Below are 25,732 nucleotides of genomic sequence, written 5' to 3'. Positions count from 1 at the left end.
CTCTTGCTGTAACTGTAATCCTGGTGTGCACCACGGCCAGCCCCACTGTGATCATCCTCCACTGTTTCCTTGGAATTAATCTCCAAATGTAAATGATTCCCAGTAGAATAATTCTATTTTATTCTTACAGAATGATCGGTGTTTGTTATTAGTTAACAAATCTTTCCAATTCAGGAGCCAGAATTGATAAATGTATGAGGTGCTGCCTAAATTCTCTTGGGCAGGGGAAAACATTTCATTTAAGAGAAAGCACAGGCAAACATCAGCTTTTCTTTTCTCAATTCATTTAAGTTAGTGTCTATATGCATGTGTCTGTATGTGTATCTGTGTGTGTGTATACATAGGGGTGGGTATAGGCAATACCCAATAAATATGCAAGTAACATAAACTGGATATTAGAAGTAAGCATGCCATGGAGAAAAATTAAGCTGAAAAGAAGGATGAAGAATTCATAGTCTTAGGTTTCCATTTTTTGTGGTTTAAGATGTCATTATACTATAGATTTTTTAATGGACAATTGGGTAAAAAATACCTTAAATGGAAGTACTGTGTCTCTATTTGTTATTCAAAATAGCATTTATAGTTTAAATCATAATCCAGATATACCTAATTAATGGTTAAAAATCTGTATTATTACTGTTAATCTCTAACTACCTATTCTAAAATCCAACTGTAATTAAAGAAGCATTGACTTACAAACCTTGAAGTTGAGTAAGAGAAAGAAAATGCATATAACCTTCACCTTGTAAAGTGGTTTGCCTTTTGAGAAGAGGTTTGATCCTACGGAAATGGCTCTGTTCACTGCTTGCCTTGTGGTATATGCTTAAACTGTTTTATTTAATCCTTAATATACCTCTTAAATTATTTATCTCTATGAAAAAAAAGTAAGATTTAGAGAGATTAAATGACTTCCCTGAGGGGGCCCAGCTGAGTTCTGTTCAGTTCAGTCTCTCAGTCGTGTCCGACTCTTTGTGACCCATGAATCACAGCACGCCAGGCCTCCCTGTCCATCACCAACTCCCGGAGTTCACTCAAACTCATGTCCATCGAGTCGGTGATGCTATCAAGCCACCTCATTCTCTGTTGTCCCCTTCTCCTCCTGTCCCCAATCTCTCCCAGCATCAGAGTCTTTTTCAGTGAGTCAACACTTTGCATGAGGTGGCCAAAGTACTGGAGTTTCAGCTTTAGCATCAGTCCTTCCAATGAACACCCAGGACTGATCTCCTTTAGAATGGACTGGTTGGATCTCCTTGCAGTCCAAGGGACTCTCAAGAGTCTTCTCCAGCACCACAGTTCAAAAGCATCAATTCTTCGGTGCTCAGCTTTCTTCACAGTCCAACTCTCACATCCATACATGACCACGGGAAAAACCATAGCCTTGACCAGACAGACCTTGGTTGGCAAAGTAATGTCTCTGGTTTTTAATATGCTATCTAGGTTGGTCATAACTTTCTTTCCAAGGAGTAAGCGTCTTTTAATTTCATGGCTGCAGTCAGCATCTGCAGTGATTTTGGAGCCCCCAAAAGTAACGTCTGACACAGTTTCCACTGTTTCCGCATCTATTTCCCATGAAGTGATGGGACCAGATGCCATGATCTTAGTTTTCTGAATGTTGAGCTTCAAGCCAACTTTTTCACTCTCCTCTTTCACTTTCATCAAGAGGCTTTTGAGTTCCTCTTCACTTTCTGCCATAAGGGTGGTGTCATCTGCATATCTGAGGTTATTGATATTTCTCCCGGCAATCTTGATTCCAGCTTGTGCTTCTTCCAGCCCAGCGTTCCTCATGATGTACTCTGCATATAAGTTAAATAAGCAGGGTGACAATATACAGCCTTGACATACTCCTTTTCCTATTTGGAACCAGTCTGTTGTTCCATGTCCAGTTCTAACTGTTGCTTCCTGACCTGCATACAGGTTTCTCAAGAGGCAGGTCAGGAGGCATACCAGGCAGGTCTGGTATTCCCATCTCTTTCAGAATGTTCCACAGTTTATTGTGATCGACACAGTCAAAGGCTTTGGCATAGTCAATGAAGCAGAAATAGATGTTTTTCTGGAACTCTCTTGCTTTCTCCATGATCCAGCAAATGCTGGCAATTTGATCTCTTGTTCCTCTGCCTTTTATAAAGCCAGCTTGAACATCTGGAAGTTCATGGTTCACGTATTGCTGAAGCCTGGCTTGGAGAATTTTGAGCATGACTTTAGTAGCGTGTGAGATGAGTGCAATTGTGTGCTAGTTTGAGCATTCTTTTGCATTGCCTTTCTTTGGGATTGGAATGAAAACTGACCTTTTCCAGTCCTGTGCCCACTGCTGAGTTTTCCAAATCTGCTGGCATATTGAGTGCAGCACTTTCACAGCATCATCTTTCAGGAGTTGAAATAGCTCAATTGGAATTCCATCACCTCCACTAGCTTTGTTCATAGTGATGCTTTCTAAGCCCTACTTGACTTCACATTCCAAGATGTCTGCCTCCAGGTGAGTGATCACACCATCGTGATTATCTTGGTCATGAAGGTGTTTTTTGTACAGTTCTGCTGTGTATTCTTGCCACCTCTTCTTAATATCTTCTGCTTCTGTTAGGTCCATACCATTTCTGTCCTTTATCGAGCCCATCTTTGTATGAAATATTCCCTTGGTCTCTCTAATTTTCTTGAAGTGATCGCTGCTGCTGCTGCTGCTGCTAAGTCACTTCAGTCGTGTCCGACTCTGTGTGACCCCATAGACGGAAGCCCACCAGGACCCGCCTTCCCTGGGATTCTCCAGGCAAGAACACTGGAGTGGGTTGCCATTTCCTTCTCCAATGTGTGAAAGTGAAAAGTGAAAGTGAAGTCGCTCAGTCATGTCCGACCCTTAGCGATCCCACAGACTGCAGCCCACCAGGCTTCTCCACAGCCCACCAGGCTTCTCCATCCATGGGATTTTCTAGGCAAGAGTACTGGAGTGGCTTGCCATTGCCTTCTCCGGAAGTGATCGCTAGCCTTTTCTATTCTGTTGTTTTCCTCTATTTCTTGGCACAGCTGGTAAGTACCAAAATAAGGACTTGAACCTACGTCTCTTTGATCCAAAGATTATATCTGTAATCACCTTTTAGAGTCCACCTCTGACTTGAATTATCTGAATAAGCAGAACATAGATCTCTTGGTTACTGGAGCTTGCACATGGTTTGGCCCCTGCCTTCCTGTCCAGGGAGGGCTTCCTTGGTGGCTCAGATGGTAAAGAATCTGCCTACAATTCAGGAGATTCGATCCCTAGGTCAGGAAGATCCCCTGGAGAAGGGAATGGCTACCCACTCCAGTATTCTTGCCTGGAGATTTCCAAAGACAGAGGAGCCTAATGGGTTACAGTCCATGGGGTCACAAAGAGTCTGACATGACTGAATGCCTAATACTCACTTCTTGTCCAACTTCTTTATAGACTACATACCTCAGGCTCTGTTCCCTGGCCCCACTGGCTTCCTTTCTGTTCCTAAATACCACTTTGGGGGTCTTTGCTTATGCTGTTTCCTTGCCTGTGGTGTTATTCCCCCTCTTCCTTTCTCTATATGCTTGCCTATTTCTCTACCAGGCCCCAGACCCAGAAGTCATTTGCTCAGAATCCTCTTCCAGCCATGGTGTATAAAGGAGGTGCCCTCCCCACTTAAAGTCCTTCCTATCATCTGTTATTTTTTTCCTAGCATGTAACCAACCTGAAATCAATCTGAGCACTTCCTTGTTATGTATCTCTCTACAGAATATAAGCTCTCTGAAGGCAAGAATTTTCTCCCTCTTCAGTTCGGTTCAGTCACTCAGTCGTGACTGACTCTTGGCGACCCCATAAATCATAGCACGCCAGGTCTCCCTGTCTATCACCAACACCCGGAGTTCACTCAAACCCATGTCCATCGAGTTGGTGATGCCATCCAGCCATCTCATTCTCTGTCATCCCCATCTCCTCCTGCACCCAATCCCTCCCATCATCAGAGTCTTTTCCAGTGAGTCAACTCTTCGCATGAGGTGGCCAAAGTATTGCAGTTTCAGCTTTAGCATCAGTCCTTCCAATGAACACCCAGGACTGATCTCCTTTAGAACAGACTGGTTGGATCTCCTTGCAGTCCAAGGGACTCTCAAGAGTCTTCTCCAGCACCACAGTTCAAAAGCATCAATTCGTCGGCGAACAGGTTTCTTCACAGTCCAACTCTCACATCCATACATGACCACGGGAAAAACCATTGCCTTGACTAGACGAACCTTGGTTGGCAAAGTAATGTCTCTGGTTTTTAATATGCTATCTAGGTTGGTCATAACTTTCCTTCCAAGGAGTAAGCATCTTTCAATTTCATGGCTGCAATCAGCATCCGCAGTGATTTTGGAGCCCCAAAAATAAAGTCTGACACTGTTTCCACTGTCTCCCCATCTATTTCCCATGAAGTGATGGGACCAGATGCCATGATCTTTGTTTTCTGAATGTTGAGCTTCAAGCCAACCTTTTCACTCTCCTCTTTCACTTTCATCAAGAGGCTTTTGAATTCCTCTTCACTTTCTGCCATAAGGGTGGTGTCATCTGCATATCTGAGGTTATTGATATTTCTCCCAGCAATCTTGATTCCAGCTTGTGCTTCTTCCAGCCCAGTGTTCCTCATGATGTACTCTGCATATAAGTTAAATAAGCAGGGTGACAATATACAGCCTTGACATACGCCTTTTCCTATTTGGAACCAGTCTGTTGTTCCGTGTACAGTTCTGACTGTTGCTTCCTGACCTGCATACAGGTTTCTCAAGAGGCAGGTCAGGTGGTCTGGTATTCCCATCTCTTTCAGAATGTTCCACAGTTTATTGTGATCCACACCATCAAAGGCTTTGGCATAGTCAGTGAAGCAGAAATAGATGTTTTTCTGGAACTCTCTTGCCTTCTCCATTATCCACAGGATGTTGGCAATTTGATCTCTGGCTCCTCTGCCTTTTCTAAAACATCTGGGAGTTCACGGTTCACATATTGCTGAAGCCTGGCTTGGAGAATTTTGAGCATGACTTCACTCGCATGTGAGATGAGTGTAATTTTGCAGTAGTTTTAGCATTCTTTGGCTTTGCCTTTTATGGGATTGGAATGAAGACTGACCTTTTCCAGTCCTGTGGCCACTACTGAGTTTTCCAAATTTGCTGGCATATTGAGTGCAGCACTTTCACAGTATCATCTTTCAAGATTTGAAATAGCTCAACTGGAATTCCATCACCTCCACTAGCTTTGTTCATAGTGATGCTTTCTAAGGCCCACTTGACTTCACATTCCAAGATGTCTGGCTCTAGGTCAGTGATCACATTATCGTGATTATCTTGGTCGTGAAGATCTTTTTTGTACAGTTCTTCTGTGTATTCTTGCCACCTCTTCTTAATATCTTCTGCTTCTGTTAGGTCCATACCATTTCTGTCCTTTATCGAGCCCATCTTTGCATGAAATGTTCCTTTGGAATCTCTAATTTTCTTGAAGAGATCTCTTGTTTTTCCCATTCTGTTGTTTTCCTCTATTTCTTTGCATTGATCACTGAGGAAGGCTTTCTTATCTCTCCTTTTTATTCTTTGGAACTCTGCATTCAGATGCTTATATCTTTCCTTTTCTCCTTTGCTTTTCACTTCTCTTCTTTTCACAGCTATTTGTAAGGCCTCCTCAGACAGCCATTTTGCTTTTTTGCATTTCTTTTCCATGGGGATGGTCTTGTCCCTGTCTCCTGTACAATGTCACGAACCTCCGTCCAGAGTTCATCAGGTACTCTATCTATCAGATCTAGTCCCTTAAATCTATTTCTCACTTCCACTGTATAATCATAAGGGATTTGATTTAGGTCATGTCTAATGGTCTAGTGGTTTTCCCTACTTTCTTCAATTTCAGTCTGAATTTGGCAATAAGGAGTTCATGATCTGAGCCACAGTCAGCTCCTGGTCTTGTTTTTGCTAACTGTATACAGCTTCTCCATCTTTGGCTGCAAAGAATATAATCAATCTGATTTCGGTGTTGACCATCTGGTGATGTCCATGTGTAGAGTCTTCTCTTGTGTTGTTGGAAGAGGGTGTTTGCTGTGACCAGTGCGTTCTCTTGGCAAAACTCTATTAGCCTTTGCCCTGCTTCATTCCGTGCTCCAAGACCAAATTTGCCTGTTACTCCAGGTGTTTCTTTACTTTCTGCTTTTGCATTCCAGTCCCCTATAATGAAAAGGACATCTTTTTTGGGTGTTAGTTCTAAAAGGTCTTGTAGGTCTTCATAGAACCATTCAACTTTGGCTTCTTCAGCGTTACTGGTTGGGGCATAGGCCTGGATTACTGTAATATTGAATGGTTTACCTTGGAAACGAACAGAAATCATTCTGTTGTTTTTAAGATTGCATCCAAGTACTGCATTTCAGACTCTTTTGTTGACCATGATGGCTACTCCATTTCTTCTAAGGGACTCCTGCCCACAGTAGTAGATATAATGGTCATCTGAGTTAAATTCACCCATTCCAGTCCATTTTAGTTCGCTGATTCCTAGAATGTCGACGTTCACTCTTGCCATCTCCTGTTTGACCACTTCCAATTTGCCTTGATTCATGGACCTAACATTCCAGGTTCCTATGCAATATTGCTCTTTACAGCATCGGACCTTGCTTATATCACCAGTCACATCCACAACTGGGTATTGGTTTTGCTTTGGCTGCATCCCTTCATTCCTTGTAGAGTTATTTCTCCACTGATCTCCAGTAGCATACTGGGCACCTACCGACCTGGGGAATTCCTCATTCAGTATCCTGTATTTTGCCCTTTGTTACTGTTCATGGGGTTCTCAAGGCAAGTATACTGAATTGGTTTGCCATTCCCTTCTCCAGTGGACCACATTCGGCTGTGGTCCATGAAGTTAGAACAGCACATGACATATAATAAGTGTTGAAAAAACTTGAATGAATAATGGATGGGTGACCTTGAAGTTTATATGTTTGCCTCTACTTAGAAACACTGTCTTTAAATTTTTTTCAAAGGATGTATTTGAAAATATCTTTTAAGAATTTTGAGTGTTCCTATCATGTTTAAACCTTGATCAAGATACTTAATAACGTTACCACAAACCATTGCAACTTCCTGCAGTAACAGATTTCTGCTTTGCTTTTCATGTCAATGGTCTTATTTAAATAACTTACCTGAACATGCATATTAATAAGAATAAAACTCTTCGGCTAATTTTCTGCAATAGAATTATGGAAGACTATTAGAATAGTTTTGCTAGATAAGTACTTGGGATGCCCTCCAGTCTAACTGAAATATTGTAGAAAGGTGAGAAGGCTTCTCCAAGGCTACATAGGTCAAGAAACTTGAACAGAGCCCTTCCTATTACATAAGGTCAGCTCTTACTGTGTGTCTTCTACTCCCCTACCCCTACCCATTATAGTCAGTATTTTTATAGAAAAAACTGATTTTATATAGTATTCCATCAAAATAAAAATGTTTTAAAAAGGTATCAATATTAATCTGAGTTCCTAGTTTATCTTAAATCTATAAGATGTAAAATGGTAACTTTCATGGGTACCTTAACACTGAAATCAATGCACACTCTTCTGTCTAAGGCTGCTGTGATGTAGACATAGAGGCCTGTGGGCTCCTCAAAGAGAAAGGGAAAGAAGTATTAGGTTCAGGATGAAATAAATTATACAAGATTTTTTAGTTGTTGTTGCTGTATTTTTCTACAGAGTTAGCAATTAAAATGATTGTATGTGAACCTCATATTCAGGAGTCACAAATTTTAAAATAATTAGGTTCAATAACTTACAGATTCTATAAGCAGTTCTCATGTAATGAAGGAAGAATCCCTCATTTGTTGGAGATGTTTCTTAAAAACCTAATTTGATTTATACAAATTTATGAGTATTTCTATACAAGATAAAGCTGCCTTTATATTTTCTTAGAAGCTAAAGATTGGTTTTCTAAGGAAATAAATAAGATAAAAAGAAAAAGAAAAAAAAAGGAAAACCAAGAACAAATTTCATTGTTCATATAAGGAAATGAAGGAAAAAGAAACATGTGATTCATCAATATAAACGATATGCCCAGTGAAGGAGGGCAGTGGATATGTAGTTTCTGTGTAGCTCAAAAACAGTGTTTTTGCCAGAGAAACATGTGATTTATCAATATAAACGATATGCCCAGTGAAGGAGGGCAGTGGATATGTAGTTTCTGTGTAGCTCAAAAACAGTGTTTTGTGTAAAATCAGTATAATCAAGACCTGCACTGTCTACTTTATTCCTCCTTTTCTAAGGTTGGCTCAATTCCGCCCCCCCCTCAACCTCATACTTTTATATGGCAAAACACATAAAAATGGGCTTCCCACGGGGTGCAGTGGTAAAGAATATGTCTGCCACTGCAGGAGATAGAAAAGATATGGATTCCATCCCTGGGTCAGGAAGATCCCCTGGAATAGGAAATGGCAACCTGCTCCAATATTCTCGCCTGGAAAATACCACGGACATGGCAGCTTGGTGGGCTATAGTTCATGGGGTCTTAAAGAGTCACACACAATTGAGCGACTGAGCACACAGCACACATACACATAAAACAGAGTGTATTATGAAATTTGGCTTTTCTCTGTGATTAAGAGGATTTTTATGCTGACTTGATAGCACTCCAGTTCTCCTCCATTTTTTCATTCATGGAATCATCATAGGATATGGGGAAAAATTTATTTGTCCCCAAATGATAATGCATATAAGTCATAGAAGCATCTATTCCTACAAATGAGAGGGACCAAGGGAATTATCTTGTCCAAAATTGTCCTGTAGAGATAAAGATGGTCTTAGAATCCTGATGCCTATGGTAACGAGGTTTTGTCTTTGCCTTTAACTTTGGTGTAATGCAGCTTTATTTTTCTATGTTCAGGAATACATGGACTCCAACAAATACATTGAACATCTGTTAAATCAACTTGAGGAGCAACACAGAAGTCTCTGGAGGTGAGTTAAATCTACTTCTTAACTTAATAGCTGCATCTATAGCTTTAGTCTTGATCACAGAAGTATAGAGTTGGCAAAGGTCTCTTCTACTTGGTTGCCAAAAGCACCTTTGGGGGCAAAAATCAGCAGAGGCTACCTAAAGAGTTCCATTTCTTTAATTACAGTAAAACAGTGGTGTCAAAAGTTGTCCTTGAGTGAAGGACCTGCTCAGAGATTGGAGGATGGTAGAAACCGTAACATTTGCCAAGGTCAAGGAATGCATTTGTCCACGGCCATGCAGAAACTTATATTGTAGAAAAGAAAGTGAAAGTGAAGTCTCTCAGTCATGTCTGACTCTGTGCGACCCCATGGACTGTAGCCTACCAGGCTCCTCAGTCCATGGGATTTTCCAGGCAAGAATACTTGTAGAAACTAGAACTCAAAACCTCTGGCCTTTGCCTGCCTAAATATTATTTATGTTTTTCTATAATTGAAAGGCTGAGAACACTTCTGCTTAAAATTTCGGCTTCTCTTTATATTAAAAAATACATATTTCAAGCATGCTGTTGTATAGGCCTCCCATGTTTGGTTTGGTTTTTGTTTTATGTGATGGATTCTGATTCTAGGTGTGAAAACATCTGCAGGTAAATTGGAAAAAGAGGAGAGTATTATGTAAGTATTGTATAAGTTTTCCCAAGTAACTCATCCCCTGAGGCTTCTAGGGAATGGAGATTATTGTGATAGGATTATCTAGATCTTTAAAGTCCATGTGGCCATGTTTTTGCCAGTGCTAGTACAGACTCTGAATTCCACTTACTAAATTCCTATAGTTCTTGTTATCTGGAATAAATATGCTAGTGCTCAATTACATGATACCTTACACTGCATCAGAATTATTGAATATAATTAGCTTCCTCTCTAAGGGGTCAGTAAGCCCCTAAAGTCCTTTATGTCTTATCTCCTCATGGCATGGAGGCCAGTTCCCCCTCTGTGAAGAAGCGAAGTGAAGTCGCTCAGTCGTGTCCGACTCTTTGCGACCCCATGGAGTGTAGCTTACAAGGCTCCTCTGTCCATGGAATTTTCCAGGCAAGAGTACTGGAGTGGGTTGCCATTTCCTTCTCCAGGGGATTTTCCCAACCCAGGGATTGAACCTGGGTCTCCCGCATTGCAGGCAGATGCTTTACCGTCTGCCTTATCAGGGAAGCCTCCCTTTGTACACAGAGATATTAGGGACGTAAGTATGACCTAACCCTCTGGCTTTCTTGCCCAACCTCATCCAAATCCATTTTACTCATTTCTTCTGCTCTGATGTTAGTTTTCCTACTAGGAAACATGTTGTTCAGTCTCTAAGTCATGTCCGACTCATTGTGAAACTAGAAAACGTATCTGTGGTTATAGTAATAGACAATATTCTATTTTTCTACCTAGAAGAAAACTGCTAATAGGATACAACAAAACTGTACAATTTTTAAGTCCACTTGTCACTAAAAGACAAATCAGTTAACTTTATATAACTTGATGCAGTATTTGTTAGATTTTATTTCGAGATCTGTAACTTGGTGATATGGTTTTCTTTTGAGAACCACTGTGTACCAATAGCAATGTATTTATTATGGCTATGCTGGGAAGGATTGGGGGCGGGAGGAGAAGGGGATGACAGAGAATGGGATGTCTGGATGGCATCACCGAGATGGACATGAGTTTGAGTGAACTCCGGGAGTTGGTGATGGACAGGGAGGCCTCGCGTGCTGTGATTCATGGGGTCGCAAAGAGTCGGTCACGACTGAGCGACTGAACTGAACTGAACTGATTTGCCTTTTAAATTATATTTTCCACAGATGTACTGAAAAGTATATTTAACTGAGTTTTAACATTTTCTTTAAACTATTTGTATAAAATAACTTCCCCTATCTTTCCAAAGAAAAAATATATGAATGATGAATACCATCTGATGAAATAAATTATACTTTATTAATAATTTGGTCAGTGTGTTTTATATACATTTTTGAAGAGGAATAATAGTTTCACACATTTCTGAATCAAAAAAACCCGTATGGAAAAGGATATTTTCCTTCTTTCTTAAGGTACTTAATAAAAACCTTTGGCTTTCTCTGATATGATTAAATTAAAATCTCATTTCAGGCACAGACATCACGTAACCTAAAGTAAGAGCTCAGATTTTTGTGGGCAATCATGTCCATTTTCCTTCAGAAATAGAATTATTGCTAGTAAAGAAGCAAAGGTTTTATATATAGTGTCACAAGATCTAATAGAAAAGCTTTATTTGAATAATAATAAAGGCAATAATGATATTTGAATAGTCAGAATAACAGTGAGGAAATGGAAATGGTAGTATTGAAATTAAAATGAAAACCAATAATAGTAGATTTACATACTATTTATTGAATCATGAAATTATACTTGATTATATTTTGCAAACAGATCCTGACTGACTTACAGTGATAGGCTTTCTGATGCTTATTACAATATCACAACTTCAACTATAGCCAAATAGTTTATGGTGAACGATTTATGAGTGACAGTGAGCAGTGGGGGACTTTTTTTTCTGTTTATGATTGAGTATTTAAAATGCTTTCTTGAGTTAAGGACTCTATGACAGGCTGCCAAAGACCATGGCATACCACAAACACAAGCACAGCTAAAGTGTCTGAAGTCAAACAAACATTCCCATAATTCAGTATATATGTTTTCTGATTTTTATTGTGCGTTTGATTTGTAGCTGTTACAACTTTCGTGTAGCTGTTACAACTTTTGTTGATGTTGATATTAACTAATGGTCTTCCATTTATAATTAAGCTAACCTATAACTTAAAAATTCTGAATATTTTTAAAAGATTATTTTGATGTGAACTATTTCTAAAGTCTTTATTGAATTGGTTACAATGTTGCTTTAAAAAAAAAAAGTTTTGGTTTTTTGGCCACAATGCATGTGAGATTTTTAGCTCCCTGCTGCTGCTAAGTCACTTCAGTCGTGTCCGACTCTGTGTGACCCCATAGACGGAAGCCCACCAGGCTCCCCCATCCCTGGGATTCTCCAGGCAAGAACACTGGGATTAAACCCACATCCCCTACATTGGAAAGGGATGTCTTAACCACTGGACCACCAGGGAAGTACCAACTTTGAGTATTTTGATCTTCCAACAATAATAATAGTAGTTAGCATTAATTTATGGCCACAGTCTTTGAGGATCGACCAAAAGCATAAAAGATACATGTCATACTGTTATTGCCTCTTGCTTAATGATAAAGAAATTGGACAAATGGTAGAAGATTGGATATAAGAATGAAAAGTCTTATTTTTGTGAAGGAATCTCATAGTCTTTAACAGGCTTTAGTCATTTTTTATAGCTTAATCATGTGCTGTGACACAAATATATTGTTGTAATCATACTCTCAAGATAACTGGTTATTTTCAGGTCCTGTTTAGTATTGTGCTGAAATAGACCTATAATTTACTCTAGGTTTTAAAATTGTTAAGGAATTTGTGGAGTTCAAATATGGTTGTCTGGCAAAGAGCATTTAGCTCAATTAATGTTTTGATACCAGCAGAAGAAAACTTCTGTGAATTTATCTGAAGAAGAGGGTGGATTTGGGATCTAGAACCTAGCCTAAGACTTGAGTACAAATCTGGGCTCATTTCAATTGCTCTGCCTCTCCCTGCCTGATGAGAAAAAATAAACATACCCAGCAACAACTTATTTATAAGTTGATGTTGAAATGTGCTCATATATTTTTGTACATTTATTTGTTTTAATGAGGAAAGTTAAGATTAGGAGAAAAAGGCTCTTTTGTACTTAATGATCTTTATATCATCATTACTATTTCTGATTTGACTAAAAATATCTGTGACTGACAAGAAGGAGTGTGAAAAAACAACTGCTGAGACTTTCTCCTGATATTTGACAGAAATCTTTATCCATTTGCAGCCTTAGATTAAGAGTTTAGAACAAACACAAACAGTTGGAAAATACAAATGGGATTCATGAATATTTATGGTGTTAATTACTCTTTCATGTCACATATGTGAAATTATGTATGACAAATAGAGGCAGCATAAGACTCTAGAAATGGAAATAAGACTGGATTGGAGGTTTTAGAGACATAGACTCTGGTCCTGGTCTGTCCAAAGTGGTTATTGGGTAACACCTCTGAGACAGAGTTTCCTTAGGTATAAAAAGAAGGTATCAATATAGCTAGTATTTAAGATAACTGAGCATTGAGATTGTATGAAGCATATAATATCTAAAATAACATTACCTATATATAACATGTACTGATATGTATAATCTTTTTTCTCTAATACTTATACAGCTGGATCACGTAGAATTTAATACATGTCATAAAAGGCTTCGAAGAATCTGTGTACAAATGCTTAATATAATAGATCCCTAATGGCTTGTGGGACTTCACAGGTGGCTCAGCGGTAAAGAATCCACCTGCAATGCAGGAGATGTGGGTTTGATCCTGGGTCCAGAAGATCCCCGGAGAAGGAAATGGCAACCCATTCCAGTATTCTTGCCTGGGAAATCCATGGACAGAGGAGCCTGGTGGGCTATATAGTTCATGGGTTGCAAAAGAGTCAGACACGACTTAGTGACTAAACAACAACAGTTTGCCAGTGACTGAACCAGATAATGTCAAAGTATTCATTTCAGATTTTCAGAGTTTGAGTTAGAGACAGAGTTATCAATAGCCTGTAAGTAAGTGAAGAATAAGTCAGTTTCAAGGCCAAAATTAAATGACAAGATCTGGTGAATACACAGTGCCAATTTCCAACTGACAGATGCCAAATCAAAGTCTCATTTGAACAAGCTATATTTAGGCTGCTGCTGCTGCTGCTGCTAAGTCACTTCAGTCATGTCCGACTCTGGGTGACCCCATAGACGGAAGCCCACCAGGCTCCCCCGTCCCTGGGACTCTCCAGGCAAGAACACTATTTCCTTCTCTAATTTATGAAAGTGAAAAGTGAAAGTTAAGTCGCCCACTCGTGTCCGACCCTTAGCGACCCCACGGACTGCAGCCTACCATACTCCTCCATCCATGGGATTTTCTAGGCAAGAGTACTGGAGTGGCTTGCCATTGCCTTCTCCGATATTTAGGATAGAGTTTCTCAACTAAGGCACTCTTGACATTTGTGGACAAGGCACTCCACTACAGGGGGCACAGGTTCAATCCCTGGTCAGGGTATCTGTCATGCTGCATGGTATAGACAAAAAATAGAAAAAAAGAAAAAAAAGATTTTGTTTTAATTGTAGAACTACTCAGAGCCATTTATGTGTTATGCATATCAAATATAGACTATAAAATATAATTTTGACTTCTTAAAAAATATTCCCTAATCTTATTTTTCTTGGAGCATCTACTCTGACTAAAGGTCTAAGGAATATATTTTGAAAAATGGTGACTTATCTAGTTTGGTAGCCAAATATACAAAAATATAGTTGTATCTCTTTCTTCATCTTTCTCCCCTTACTTCACAGGTATGGGATGGGTTCCTGTGAATGGTAGTTTGTAAAAGAGAAGCAAATGGTATGGGTAGTTTGTGAAAGAGATGGGAAGTTTGTAAAAGAGAAGCAAATAGTATGAGAAGTCTGGGTTGTTGATAAAAGAGGAAAGTCAACCCCAAGTTCTGAGGGGCAGTCAAAGTATCAATACTACCAGATTCCAAGAATCTAAAGAACCATTGATCACAAGCAATGTTTGCCCTGGTAAAGCACAGAACTTGTGCTTCCCCGGAGGAATAAATGTTTGTTGCCAACATCACCAAGAGGAAGAAAAGACTTCACTGAAAAGCATGTAGAGATCTCTGGGTGCAATAAGAGTTCCTAAGATCCATCCTTCCAATAATAAAATGATAGTTTCCAAATGATAGTGTATCCAAAATTCTTTAAAGTAGACTTGTGCATTCTGCCTTACTTGTGATTCTTAACATAAGGGAAGATATAGAAAAACATATGGGGCAAGAGCTTTGTTTTCATTCCCACCAGGATTCAACATACTGCCTACCTAAGCAGAGTGAAGACTGCCATGAAATGATGCACATCCAAAATAGTCTTCACGTTCTCCATAATTTTGACGTATTTATACATTTTGGGGTGAATGGCCCCAGCGCCTAAAGTTTCCTTTAGCAGTAATCCCTGTTTCTGTAAAATGTGAGTGACATTAAAGTTGCTTACTGAGAGGCTACATGCTATCACTCTACCTCTAGGAAAAGATCATCCTTTGCTAACATGTTATACAGAAATTGTCTTGTAGCTGTAAAATAGAGTTAAGAGGCAAAAGCACACACAGCCTGAGAAAAGTCAAGCCCAGAACATCTTGGAGATTTGCCTTCTGTGTATTTTAGATCTTAGAATCGAATTATCCAGGCATCTTAAGAATTAACACGTCTCTATCCTCAAGGGGTTAATTTATGTAGACCAAAGTGATTCCAAGTATTACACAGGTTGCCTTTGGTGTAATCATAGACTTCCACTGGGAGAGCTTAATTGGCAACAAGTAAAATTGCTCTGCATGAATTCTTAATGGTGGACACCAAATAAAATAAGATCTGTGATTTGTTTTTTAAAATCCCTTCAAGAGAAAAGGAGGCTACTCTGGGGGATAGACTGGGTAGCAAACAAAGAACTCCACGCTCTCTGCTAGCAATAAAAGCAAAAGCTCATGCTAAGCCCACAGAATAATAGTGTGCGCTTTCCCAGCTCTGCATCTTTCTCTCTGCTGGGGTCAAAGGAGACCAGGACTAGCAAGCTTTACAGTTTCTTCCCCTCCTCTCTGCCCTTGGGCTAGATTTCTAGCATATATCTACCTCGGGGCAAGTGCAAGCATCAGGCCACCTTGGGAACCCATCAATGTCACTTCTCAATTACCCACCAGGGGTTGTTCCAGAGATGCAGACAGTCTCAGACCCCTGCCAAGATAAGAGTCTTGCCTTTAAGTCATGCCCTCTGCCCAGCAGAAGGGAGAATAAATCAGGAAATTGGGTGTTGTCACATGCTTCAGTGGTTATGTCATCCCTGGACAGTGGTGGGGAAGGCTGTGGGCTGAGACGTATCCCCAAGGACTCTTATTACAGACTGATGGTGCTGCTTTAGGTAAACAAGGGAGCGTGTAGGCTTCTTCTCAGAGCTCTGAGACCCTGGCTGAACTAACAGCTTTATCTTTAAGGTGACTTTTGTTCAGTAACAGAAGGGGCTAATAGGACTAAATCCAGAAAGGTATCCGATTGATTGGAAGATCGCCCAGGTTCATCATGCTTCATGCTTTGCTGCTCAGTTGTGTCTGTCTCTTTGCAACCCCATGGACTGCAGCCCACCAGGCTCCTCTGTTCATGGGATTCTCAAGGCAAGAACACTGAAGTGGGTAGCCATTCCCTTCTCCAAGGCATCTTCCCAACCAAGGGATTGAGCCTGGGTCTCCTGCATTGCAGGCTTGATTCTTTACCCCCTAAGTCCCCAAGGAAGCCCACCCAGGTTCATATTTGACCTTTTCTTTTAGGATTGATCAACATTATTGTTGATTTAGGTGGACGGTGTATGCTGCATGTTTGTCTACTTTGAGAGTTGCCTAGTATTTGAACCCAAGTTATCCAAAGCAAAGAGATTACCAAAAATGCCAGAGTGAAACTCTACACCAACTTTATATATACATGATTTACTTATTAAATCTGTTCACCCTTAAAAGGGCTGTGCAAATACATCAGGGAATATATTTAGGTCTCAACTGAATAAATGTATAAAATAAACTATTTAAAACCTTATGGGTTTTATCTTTCCCTATTCACTACAAATCTCATTTGAAAGAAAAATTCACACCCACTTATCAAGATTGTTCCACCCCGGGCTAAGTGGAGGACTCTGTAAAACACATTTTATGAGATTGTCCTTCAAAAGACTAAAGGTTTCCCCAAGGAGCTGATGGTTTGATCTGAGTCCTAAGTAGGAGCTGGTCTGGTAGCATGAGGACAGATGAAGAATTGGTTATTGACTAGATTGAATTTGGGCTGCCTTTAAAACCTTTGAGTATACTATATGTAAGATCTTTGATGAGGGATTCAGGTCTAGAGCTCTTTATAGTTAATACATAAAACACACTATAGATAGAGGCATTCGATAAACCTACAGAGACATAAAACTGCCCTCTGCTGTAACTGGGGACACATCCCCACTTTAAAGATGAATTTATTGCAGCCATGGGAAGCTTGAGTTGAATAATACTGTACAAGTAGGTCTGTAGAGGATCTGAAAATTATTCTACTTCTAGTTTAAATAGGTTTGTGCTCTTCAAGAAACACTCTTAAAGTGCCAAAAAATATTTCAACATCAAAAAGATTCAGGGGTGACCCAGAGAAATTTACCACTATGTAATCTGAAAACATTTGACTTAAAAACACATTTGTTATTTTTAGATCCATGCTTATCTTAATATGACAGCCAGGAACCTAATGTGATTTATTTATGTGAAATTAAAATAAAAAGCCTCAAGCAAAAGGCATTTTGTAGATTTATTGGGGGTAATAAAGATCACAAATATTCCCTACCAAGTTGAAAGAAGAAAAACTCCAGCAGGCAACGATATAAATGACCTATTCAACATAAATGCATGTGTTGAAGCTGATGTGCACCCACAGTAAAGAATGACAAAGTGCCTCTTTTTTTTCTGGAAGGGGGATTAAAATGGGTAATTTACCATGGCCTTCTATTTAATTTTAATGGAAAAAGAATCACCAACTTGTTAGTGCATGCATAAGCATACTTGTGACTTTTCCCACCTCCAGAGAGATTGATTGTTAGGATATAACTCTACATATCTCTTTACATGTGTAACTCTGGAGTTTAAAGGAGTAAATTGATTTGTTTTTGCTTCCCCTCTATTCTCTTTGTGCCTTCTGTATTGAGAGGCCTGGAAGGGAGTTCTAGAACCCACCTCCATCCTTCAATTCTGGGGAGAGATGTTAGAGCTTCAATGAAAAGAGAAAATACAAACTCACATCTCAATTCTACACTGCTCCATTAGCCAGATTTCACTAGTAGAGGACATCACTCACTTAGACCCAAGGGAGGCACGGGTTCTTGTGCCATCCCTTTACCCCTCCCCCCAGTTAATGAGAAAGACACTTCAACAAAATAATCCAAAATGTAACATTGGCTCTATCCACACCTTCAATGACTTCTATACCAGTTCCAAGCATGAAGCTATCAGTCATACACTGTCTTATTTTTTCATGCATGCTCATGCTCAGTAGCTCAGTCATGTCTGACTCTTTGTGACTCCATGGACTGTAATCTACCAGGCTCCTCTTTCCATGGAATTTTCCAAGCAGGAATACTGGAGCAGGTTGCCATTTCCTACTCCAGGGATCTTTCCAACCCAGGGATCAAACCTGCGTCTCCTGTATCTCCTGCATTGGCAGGCAGATTCTTTACCACTGAGTCACCTTATTCCCCGACGGTCTTTGGCTTGTAGAACCAAATCTTCTGGTATCTCATCTCTCTCTCGGTGCTTATCGTAAGATATCCAACTTCAAACCCAACACTTCACTTTCCCTGCAAGCAGAGAGACAACTGGTTGTATGTTCTAATCATCTTTGTACCTAAGAGACTTAGCATGTGATAGGTCCTCAAAACAGTTTTCTTAAGCCATTGAAGGAACTGATGTTGATTCAAGAAGAGCAATTATTAATGGTTCATGTGTTTATTAGGGATGAGTCTGCCTTTCTTGGCGACTCCACTGCAAGGAAAAGACCAAGCAAGCATAACAAAAAGTCCTTTGTTTCAGTGCCATACCAGCGCTAAAAGGGATCCATAGTTTCAAGATAGTTCCTCTTAGAAAGGTAAAGATGGGATACTTCATAAAGATGTGAACATACTGCTTTTGATATATAAAGCTAGGAAGAATGCTTGCTTCACTAGACTTTTATTTTATGCTTTTTAAAAAATTCAGTCATAAAATAAATTTGGAGACATGTCCTGTCTGCATGTTGGGTCACTGGGCATCATAGGAAAGGTTCCAACCAGTAACAATAATCAAATGTGTATTTCTGTCCATAATTTTATTCCCATTATCTACCAATTGTATCTTGGGCTGCAAACAACATTTTCAATAGACACAATGAAAGAATTTCTCATAATTTTTAAAGAAAAGGACTAAGAGACTATGAGAGGTTAAAAAAAATCCATGGTAAAAATCTAGGCCTTCGATAATTTATCACCTTGAATAAAATGAAAAAAAAACTGTAGAAAAATTGTAGACAATAGATCAAGTTACTTCTAAAGATAGAATTGATAAGATACACACTGCTGTACATAAAATATATAAACAATAATGACCTTCTGTATAGCACAGGGAACTCTATTCAATATCTTGTAATATCCTATAATGGAAAAGAATCTATAAAAGTGTATGTGTGTGTGTGTGTATATATATACACACACACATATATAGAAGCCTATATATAAGCTTATATAGCCTACATATAAGCCTATATATATGTATAGGTTTCCCAGGTGGCGCTAGCGGTAAAGAACCCACCTGCCAATGCAGGATACATAAGAAACGTGGGTTCTATTCCTGGGTCGGGAAGACCCTCTGGAGGAGGTAACCCACTCCAGTATTCTTTCCAGGGAAATCTCATGGACAGAGGAGCCTGGCAGGCTACAGTCCATAGGGTCGCAAAGAGTCGGACATGACTGGAGTGACTTAGCACACGCACACACACATACAAACATATATATACATACATATATAACTTGTGTGTGTGTGTATATATATATATATATAAAAGCACACATTCATATATATATAACTATAATATATATAATACATATATTAAAAGTATATATATAGTAGATATGTACATCTATATATTAAAAAATGGAATCACTTTATTCTGCACCAGAAACTAATACCACATCATAAACCAACTAATACTTCAATTAAAAAAAATAAAAATAGAATTTGGGGCTTGGCCTGAAAGTCTATAAAGTGGTACTGGCAGAGAAGACCTTAGAATTTTGTTAAGATGGACACACACTTGAAGTCAAGGTCATTCAGCATAGATACCAATGACATGGGCTGCCAAACAGAGGGCAAGTTTTCAAAGGATTAGTGGCATTAGTAGAAAATAAACAGATGTAAAAAGAGAGCAACTAACAGCTAAAAGTAAATTTCATTTTTATTAGCTAAGTGCTTTAGATAACAAATAAGGGGCACTTTTTATCTCCTAAAATGTTACCTCCAATCTAGTTCACCTGGGGTGGTATTTGGTGGCACACTGTTACAATCAGGGCCTCTGTTCTGACTGCTTGGTGAATGTGCTGTCCTGTTGAGAACTTCTTCAAATACTATCTCTGGTTCCTTCTCTGCAATGTGAAGTTCATATCCTGATTCTGACACTTACAGTGTGGTTTCTGGGAAAGCCTTTTAGACATCCAGGGCCTTGATTTCCCACTGATAACACGACAGGGTTAATCAGTGATTTCGGCAGTCTTTTCTTTAGGGTTAACAGTCTGTAATTATTACCAGTTACCTTGTAGTTCAGCTGAAGTGTTGAGTGATGAAGACAGAAGAAAAATGATAGATCCATAGAATTACTGAAAGTTGAAAGTGATAGAAAGTGACAGTTTTCCTTCTTGAAAGAAGGCAGCAAATTATTTTTATACACCTGGTCTTCTTTTGGCTCTATCTCTTGGACTGTGTCTTGGCACTGAATCTTCCAAAGGTAGTAAAACAGCATGCTGGCAGATCCAGGGCACCAGAATAGAGTCAGAGTCTGTGACCACTTTCAAAAGGCTTTGCAGGAAATTGTTATATTGAATAATGTTTAAGTTTCCGCAGAAGCTATGAGCACAGCATGGTGAAAAAAAAAGTCATTTGCTCATTATTTGAAAAATATGCCACTCTGAGGTTATGGTCCCTGTTAAGGGAAACTGCACTGTCTTATGATGTCTCTTCAGTGTTCCCTAGAGATTCACAAAGTCATTGGCTAATTGAAAGCCAAAATGTGTATTTACCTGGATTTATTCATTTTTATTATCTAATTGATTTTCCTGTATCTTGGCTTTGGAAATACATATCTGAATGGGGTCAGTTACAGAAGGCCACTCTAAAAGAGAAATTCTTTGGGTCAGATACATAATTTAGGACTTTGGCCTTTGGAATAATTTGTTACCAAGATGACATAATTTAAACTGTACCAAAAGTTTCATCTATCCAAAAATACCTCTCCTACTGAACACCCAAAAAAGATGTCCTTTTCATTATAGGGGACTGGAATGCAAAAGTAGGAAGTCAAGAAACACCTGGAGTAACTGGCAAATTCGACTTGGAGCACGGAATGAAGCAGGGCAAAGGCTAATAGAGTTTTGTCAAGAGAATGCACTGGTCATAGCAAACACCCTCTTCCAACAACACAAGAGAAGACTCTACACATGGACATCACCAGATGGTCAACACCAAAATCAGATTGATTATATTCTTTGCAACCAAAGATGGAGAAGCTGTATAGAGTTAGCGAAAACAAGACCAGGAGCTGACTGTGGCTCAGATCATGAACTCCTTATTGCGAAGTTCAGACTTAAATTGAAGAAAGTAGGGAAAACCACTAGACCATTCAGATATGACCTCAATCAAATCCCTTATGATTATACAGTGGAAGTGAGAAATAGATTTAAGGGACTAGATCTGATTGATAGAGTGCCTGATGAACTCTGGACGGAGGTTCGTGACATTGTACAGGAGACAGGAACCAAGACCATCCCCATGGAAAAGAAATGCAAAAGAGCGAAATGGCTGTCTGAGGAGGCCTTACAAATAGCTGTGAAAAGAAGAGAGGCGAAAAGCAAAGGAGAAAAGGAAAGATATAAGCATCTGAATGCAGAGTTCCAAAGAACAGCAAGGAGAGATAAGAAAGCCTTCCTCAGTGATCAATGCAAAGAAATAGAGGAAAACAACAGAATAGGAAAAACAAGAGAGCTCTTCAAGAAAATTAGAGATTCCAAGGGAACATTTCATGCAAAGATGGGCTCGATAAAGGACAGAAATGGTATGGACCTAACAGAAGCAGAAGATATTAAAAAGAGGTGGCAGGAATACACAGAAGAACTGTACAAAAAAGATCTTCACGACCAAGATAGTCACGATAACGTGATCACTGACCTAGAGCCAAACATCTTGGAATGTGAAGTCAAGTGGGCCTTAGAAAGCATCACTACGAACAAAGCTAGTGGAGGTGATGGAATTCCAGTTGAGCTATTTCAAGTCTTGAAAGATGATGCTGTGAAAGTGCTGCACTCAATATGCCAGCAGATTTGGAAAACTCAGCAGTGGCCACAGGACTGGAAGAGGTCAGTGTTCATTCCAATCCCAAAGAAAGGCAATGCCAAAGAATGCTCAAACTACCGCACAATTGCACTCATCTCACACGCTAGTAAAGTCATGCTCAAAATTCTCCAAGCCAGGCTTCAGCAGTATGTAAACCGTGAACTCCCAGATGTTCAAGCAGGTTTTAGAAAAGGCAGAGGCACCAGAGATCAAATTGCCAACATCCGCTGGATCATGGAAAAAGCAAGAGAGTTTCAGAAAAACATCTATTTCTGCTTTATTGACTATGCCAAAGCCTTTGACTGTGTCGATCACAATAAACTGTGGAACATTCTGAAAGAGATGGGAATCCCAGACCACCTGACCTGCCTCTTGAGAAACCTGTATGCAGGTCAGGAAGCAACTGTTAGAACTGGACATGGAACAACAGACTGGTTCCAAATCGGAAAAGGTGTACGTCAGGGTTGTATATTGTCACCTTGCTTATTTAACTTATATGCAGAGTACATCATGAGGAACGCTGGGCTGGAAGAAGCACAAGCTGGAATCAAGATTGCCGGGAGAAATATCAATAACCTCAGATATGCAGATGACACTACCCTTATGGCAGAAAGTGAAGAGGAACTCAAAAGCCTCTTGATGAAAGTGAAAGAGGAGAGTGAAAAGGTTGGCTTGAAGTTCAACATTCAGAAAACAAAGATCATGGCATCTGGTCCCATCACTTCATGGGAAATAGATGGAAAAACAGTGGAAACAGTGTCAGACTTTGTTTTTTTGGGCTCCAAAATCACTGCAGATGCTGATTGCAGCCATGAAATTAAAAGACGCTTGCTCCTTGGAAGGAAAGTTATGACCAACCTTGATAGTATATTAAAAAGCAGAGACATTACTTTGCCAACCAAGGTCCGTCTAGTCAAGGCAATGGTTTTTCCCGTGGTCATGTATGGATGTGAGAGTTGGACTGTGAAGAAGGCTGACCGCCGAAGAATCGATGCTTTTGAACTGTGGTGTTGGAGAAGACTCTTGAGAGTCCCTTATACTGCAAGGAGATCCAACCAGTCCATTCTAGAGGAGATCAATCCTGGATGTTCATTGGAGGGACTGATGCTGAAGCTGAAACTCCAATACTTTGGCCACCTCATGCGACGAGTTGACTCACTAGAAAAGACTCTGATGCTGGGAAAGGTTGGGGGCGGGAGGAGAAGGGGACGACCGAGAATGAGATGGCTGGATGGCATCACCGACTCTGTGGACATGAGTTTGAGTGAACTCCGGGAGTTGGTGATGGACAGGGAGGCCTGGCGTGCTGTGATTCATGGGGTCGCGGAGAGTCGGACACGACTGAGCGACTGAACTGAACTGAACTGAACTGGACTGCCTGGAATTCTCATGCTTGAAATAAAAGAGATTGGGTGTCCAGAAAAATCACCTTTGAAATCTGTACTTGCCACCTGAGGGGAGTTCTAGCTTTACTCTCTTAGTTTCTGGTAGTATTCACCAAGGACTAGTTTGCCAAATTAGAGACCTGTGGATGTCTGAGTCCTGGCTTTTTTTTTTTTTTTTTAAGCTCAGCATATTTAGAATCGAAGAAAGTCCTAGTACACATGTTAAGAGTACAAATCTAAGTATTTCTATTTCTAGCCATACCAACTGACCTTCTTTATTACTGATTATTCCTACACACACACTCCCTACTGTCAGTGGCTTATTCTAGACGCACATATCCTTCGAGGGAGAGCAGAGATCAGTTCAGTTCAGTCACTCAGTCCTGTCTGACTTTTTGAGACCCCATGGACTGCAGCACGCCAGGCTTCCCGGTCCATCACCAACTCCCGGAGTTCACTCAAACTCATGTCCATTGAGTCGGTGATGCCATCCAGCCATCTCCTCTTCTGTCGTCCCCGTCTCCTCCTGCCCTCAATCTTTCGCAGCATCAGAGTCTTTTCCAGTGAGTTCTTCCCATCAGGTGGCTAACGTATCACAGCTTCAGCTTCAGTGTCTGTCCTTCCAATGAACTCCCAGGACTGATCTCCCCTAGAATGGACTGGCTGGATCTCCTTGCAGTCCAAGGGACTCTCAAGAGTCTTCTCCAGCACCACAGTTCAAAAGCATCAATTCTTCGGCATTCAGCTTTCTTTATGGTCCAATTCTCACATCCATACTACTGGAAAAACCATAGCTTTTACTAGATGGATCTTTGTTGGCAAAGTAATGTCTCTGCTTTTTAATATACTGTCTAAGTTTTTCATAGCCTTTCTTCCAAGGAGCAAGCGATGGTCCTCCTAATCTATTACAACTCAGCACCTGGATTCCTCAGCATCAGTCTGCCCAGGTGGCCGTTTTTTAATTCACCCTGAATTTGAGACTATATACCACATATGTCCACATAATTGTTTACATCTTGCAAAAAACTCCAAAATTATTCCACATACCCCAGTTTTTATTCTATAGATATTTTCAGCACCTGGTCTTCTATATCAAATGGTGGTTAAGCATAGGGTTGAACATAATAGGTGTTCAGCTAACACATACTAACTGATATTTCTTTAACAGGAGAATTCAAAGTTCTATTTTGTACTGTGATGAAAGTGAAAGAGGAGAGTGAAAAAGTTGGCTTGAAGCTCAACATTCAGAAAACTAAGATCATGGCATCTGGTCCCATCACTTCATGGGAAATAGATGGGGAAACAGTGGAAACAGTGTCTGACTTTAATTTTGGGGGCTCCAAAATCACTGCAGATGCTGATTGCAGCCATGAAATTAAAAGACGCTTACTCCTTGGAAGGAAAGTTATGACCAAACTAGATAGTATATTAAAAAGCAGAGACAATACTTTGCCAACCAAGGTCCGCCTGGTCAAGGCTATGGTTTTTCCCATGGTCATGTATGGATGTGAGAGTTGGACTGTGAAGAAAGCTGATCGCCGAAGAATTGATGCTTTTGAACTGTGGTGCTGGAGAAGACTCTTGAAAGTCCCTTGGACTGCAAGGAGATCCAACCAGTCCATTCTAAAGGAGATCAATCCTGGGTGTTCATTGGAAGGACTGATGCTAAAGCTGAAACTGCAATACTTTGGCCACCTCATGCGACGAGTTGACTCACTGGAAAAGACTCTGATGCTGGGAGGGATTGGGGGCAGGAGGAGAAGGGGACAATGGAGGAGGAGATGGCTGGATGGCATCACCTACTTGATGGACATGAGTTTGAGTGAACTCCAGGAGTTGGTGATGGACAGGGAGGCCTGGCGTGCTGTGATTCATGAGGTCGCAAAGAGTTGGACATGACTGAGCAATTGAATTGAACTGAACTGATTCTGTACTGTGGCTGATAATACTGTATCAAGAGTACTAATTTCAGATGTCAGTTAAGAACATTAGAAACCAGAGAGTATCTGGAAGGTCCAAAGGAATTGCAGGTGTTTAACTTGACACATAGAAAACTACCATATGACTCAACAATTCCACTCCTGG

The 25,732-nt window shown here is 40.1% G+C and overlaps 1 protein-coding gene across 6 annotated transcripts in view; it reads left to right on the top strand.

The window, feature by feature from the left end:
• NCKAP5 (NCK associated protein 5) overlaps positions 1–25,732 on the top strand; it is a 1,221,671-nt gene that overhangs the window by 461,157 nt on the left and 734,782 nt on the right. For all 6 annotated transcript variants that reach the window (XM_088828978.1, XM_088828971.1, XM_088828976.1 and 3 more), the window contains exon 3: positions 8,869–8,942. In XM_088828978.1, coding sequence (XP_088685104.1) covers positions 8,869–8,942 — 74 coding nt within the window. The remainder of the gene's footprint in view (positions 1–8,868; positions 8,943–25,732) is intronic.

This window comes from Moschus berezovskii, chromosome 2 (genome assembly GCF_049115385.1).
Source record: "Moschus berezovskii isolate FMDL1 chromosome 2, NW_MosBer_1.0, whole genome shotgun sequence".
In the NCBI taxonomy this organism is placed as follows: Eukaryota; Metazoa; Chordata; class Mammalia; order Artiodactyla; family Moschidae; genus Moschus; species Moschus berezovskii.
The sequence above is the reverse complement of the archived record's forward strand: the minus strand, read 5'-3'. Positions and strand labels throughout refer to the sequence as shown.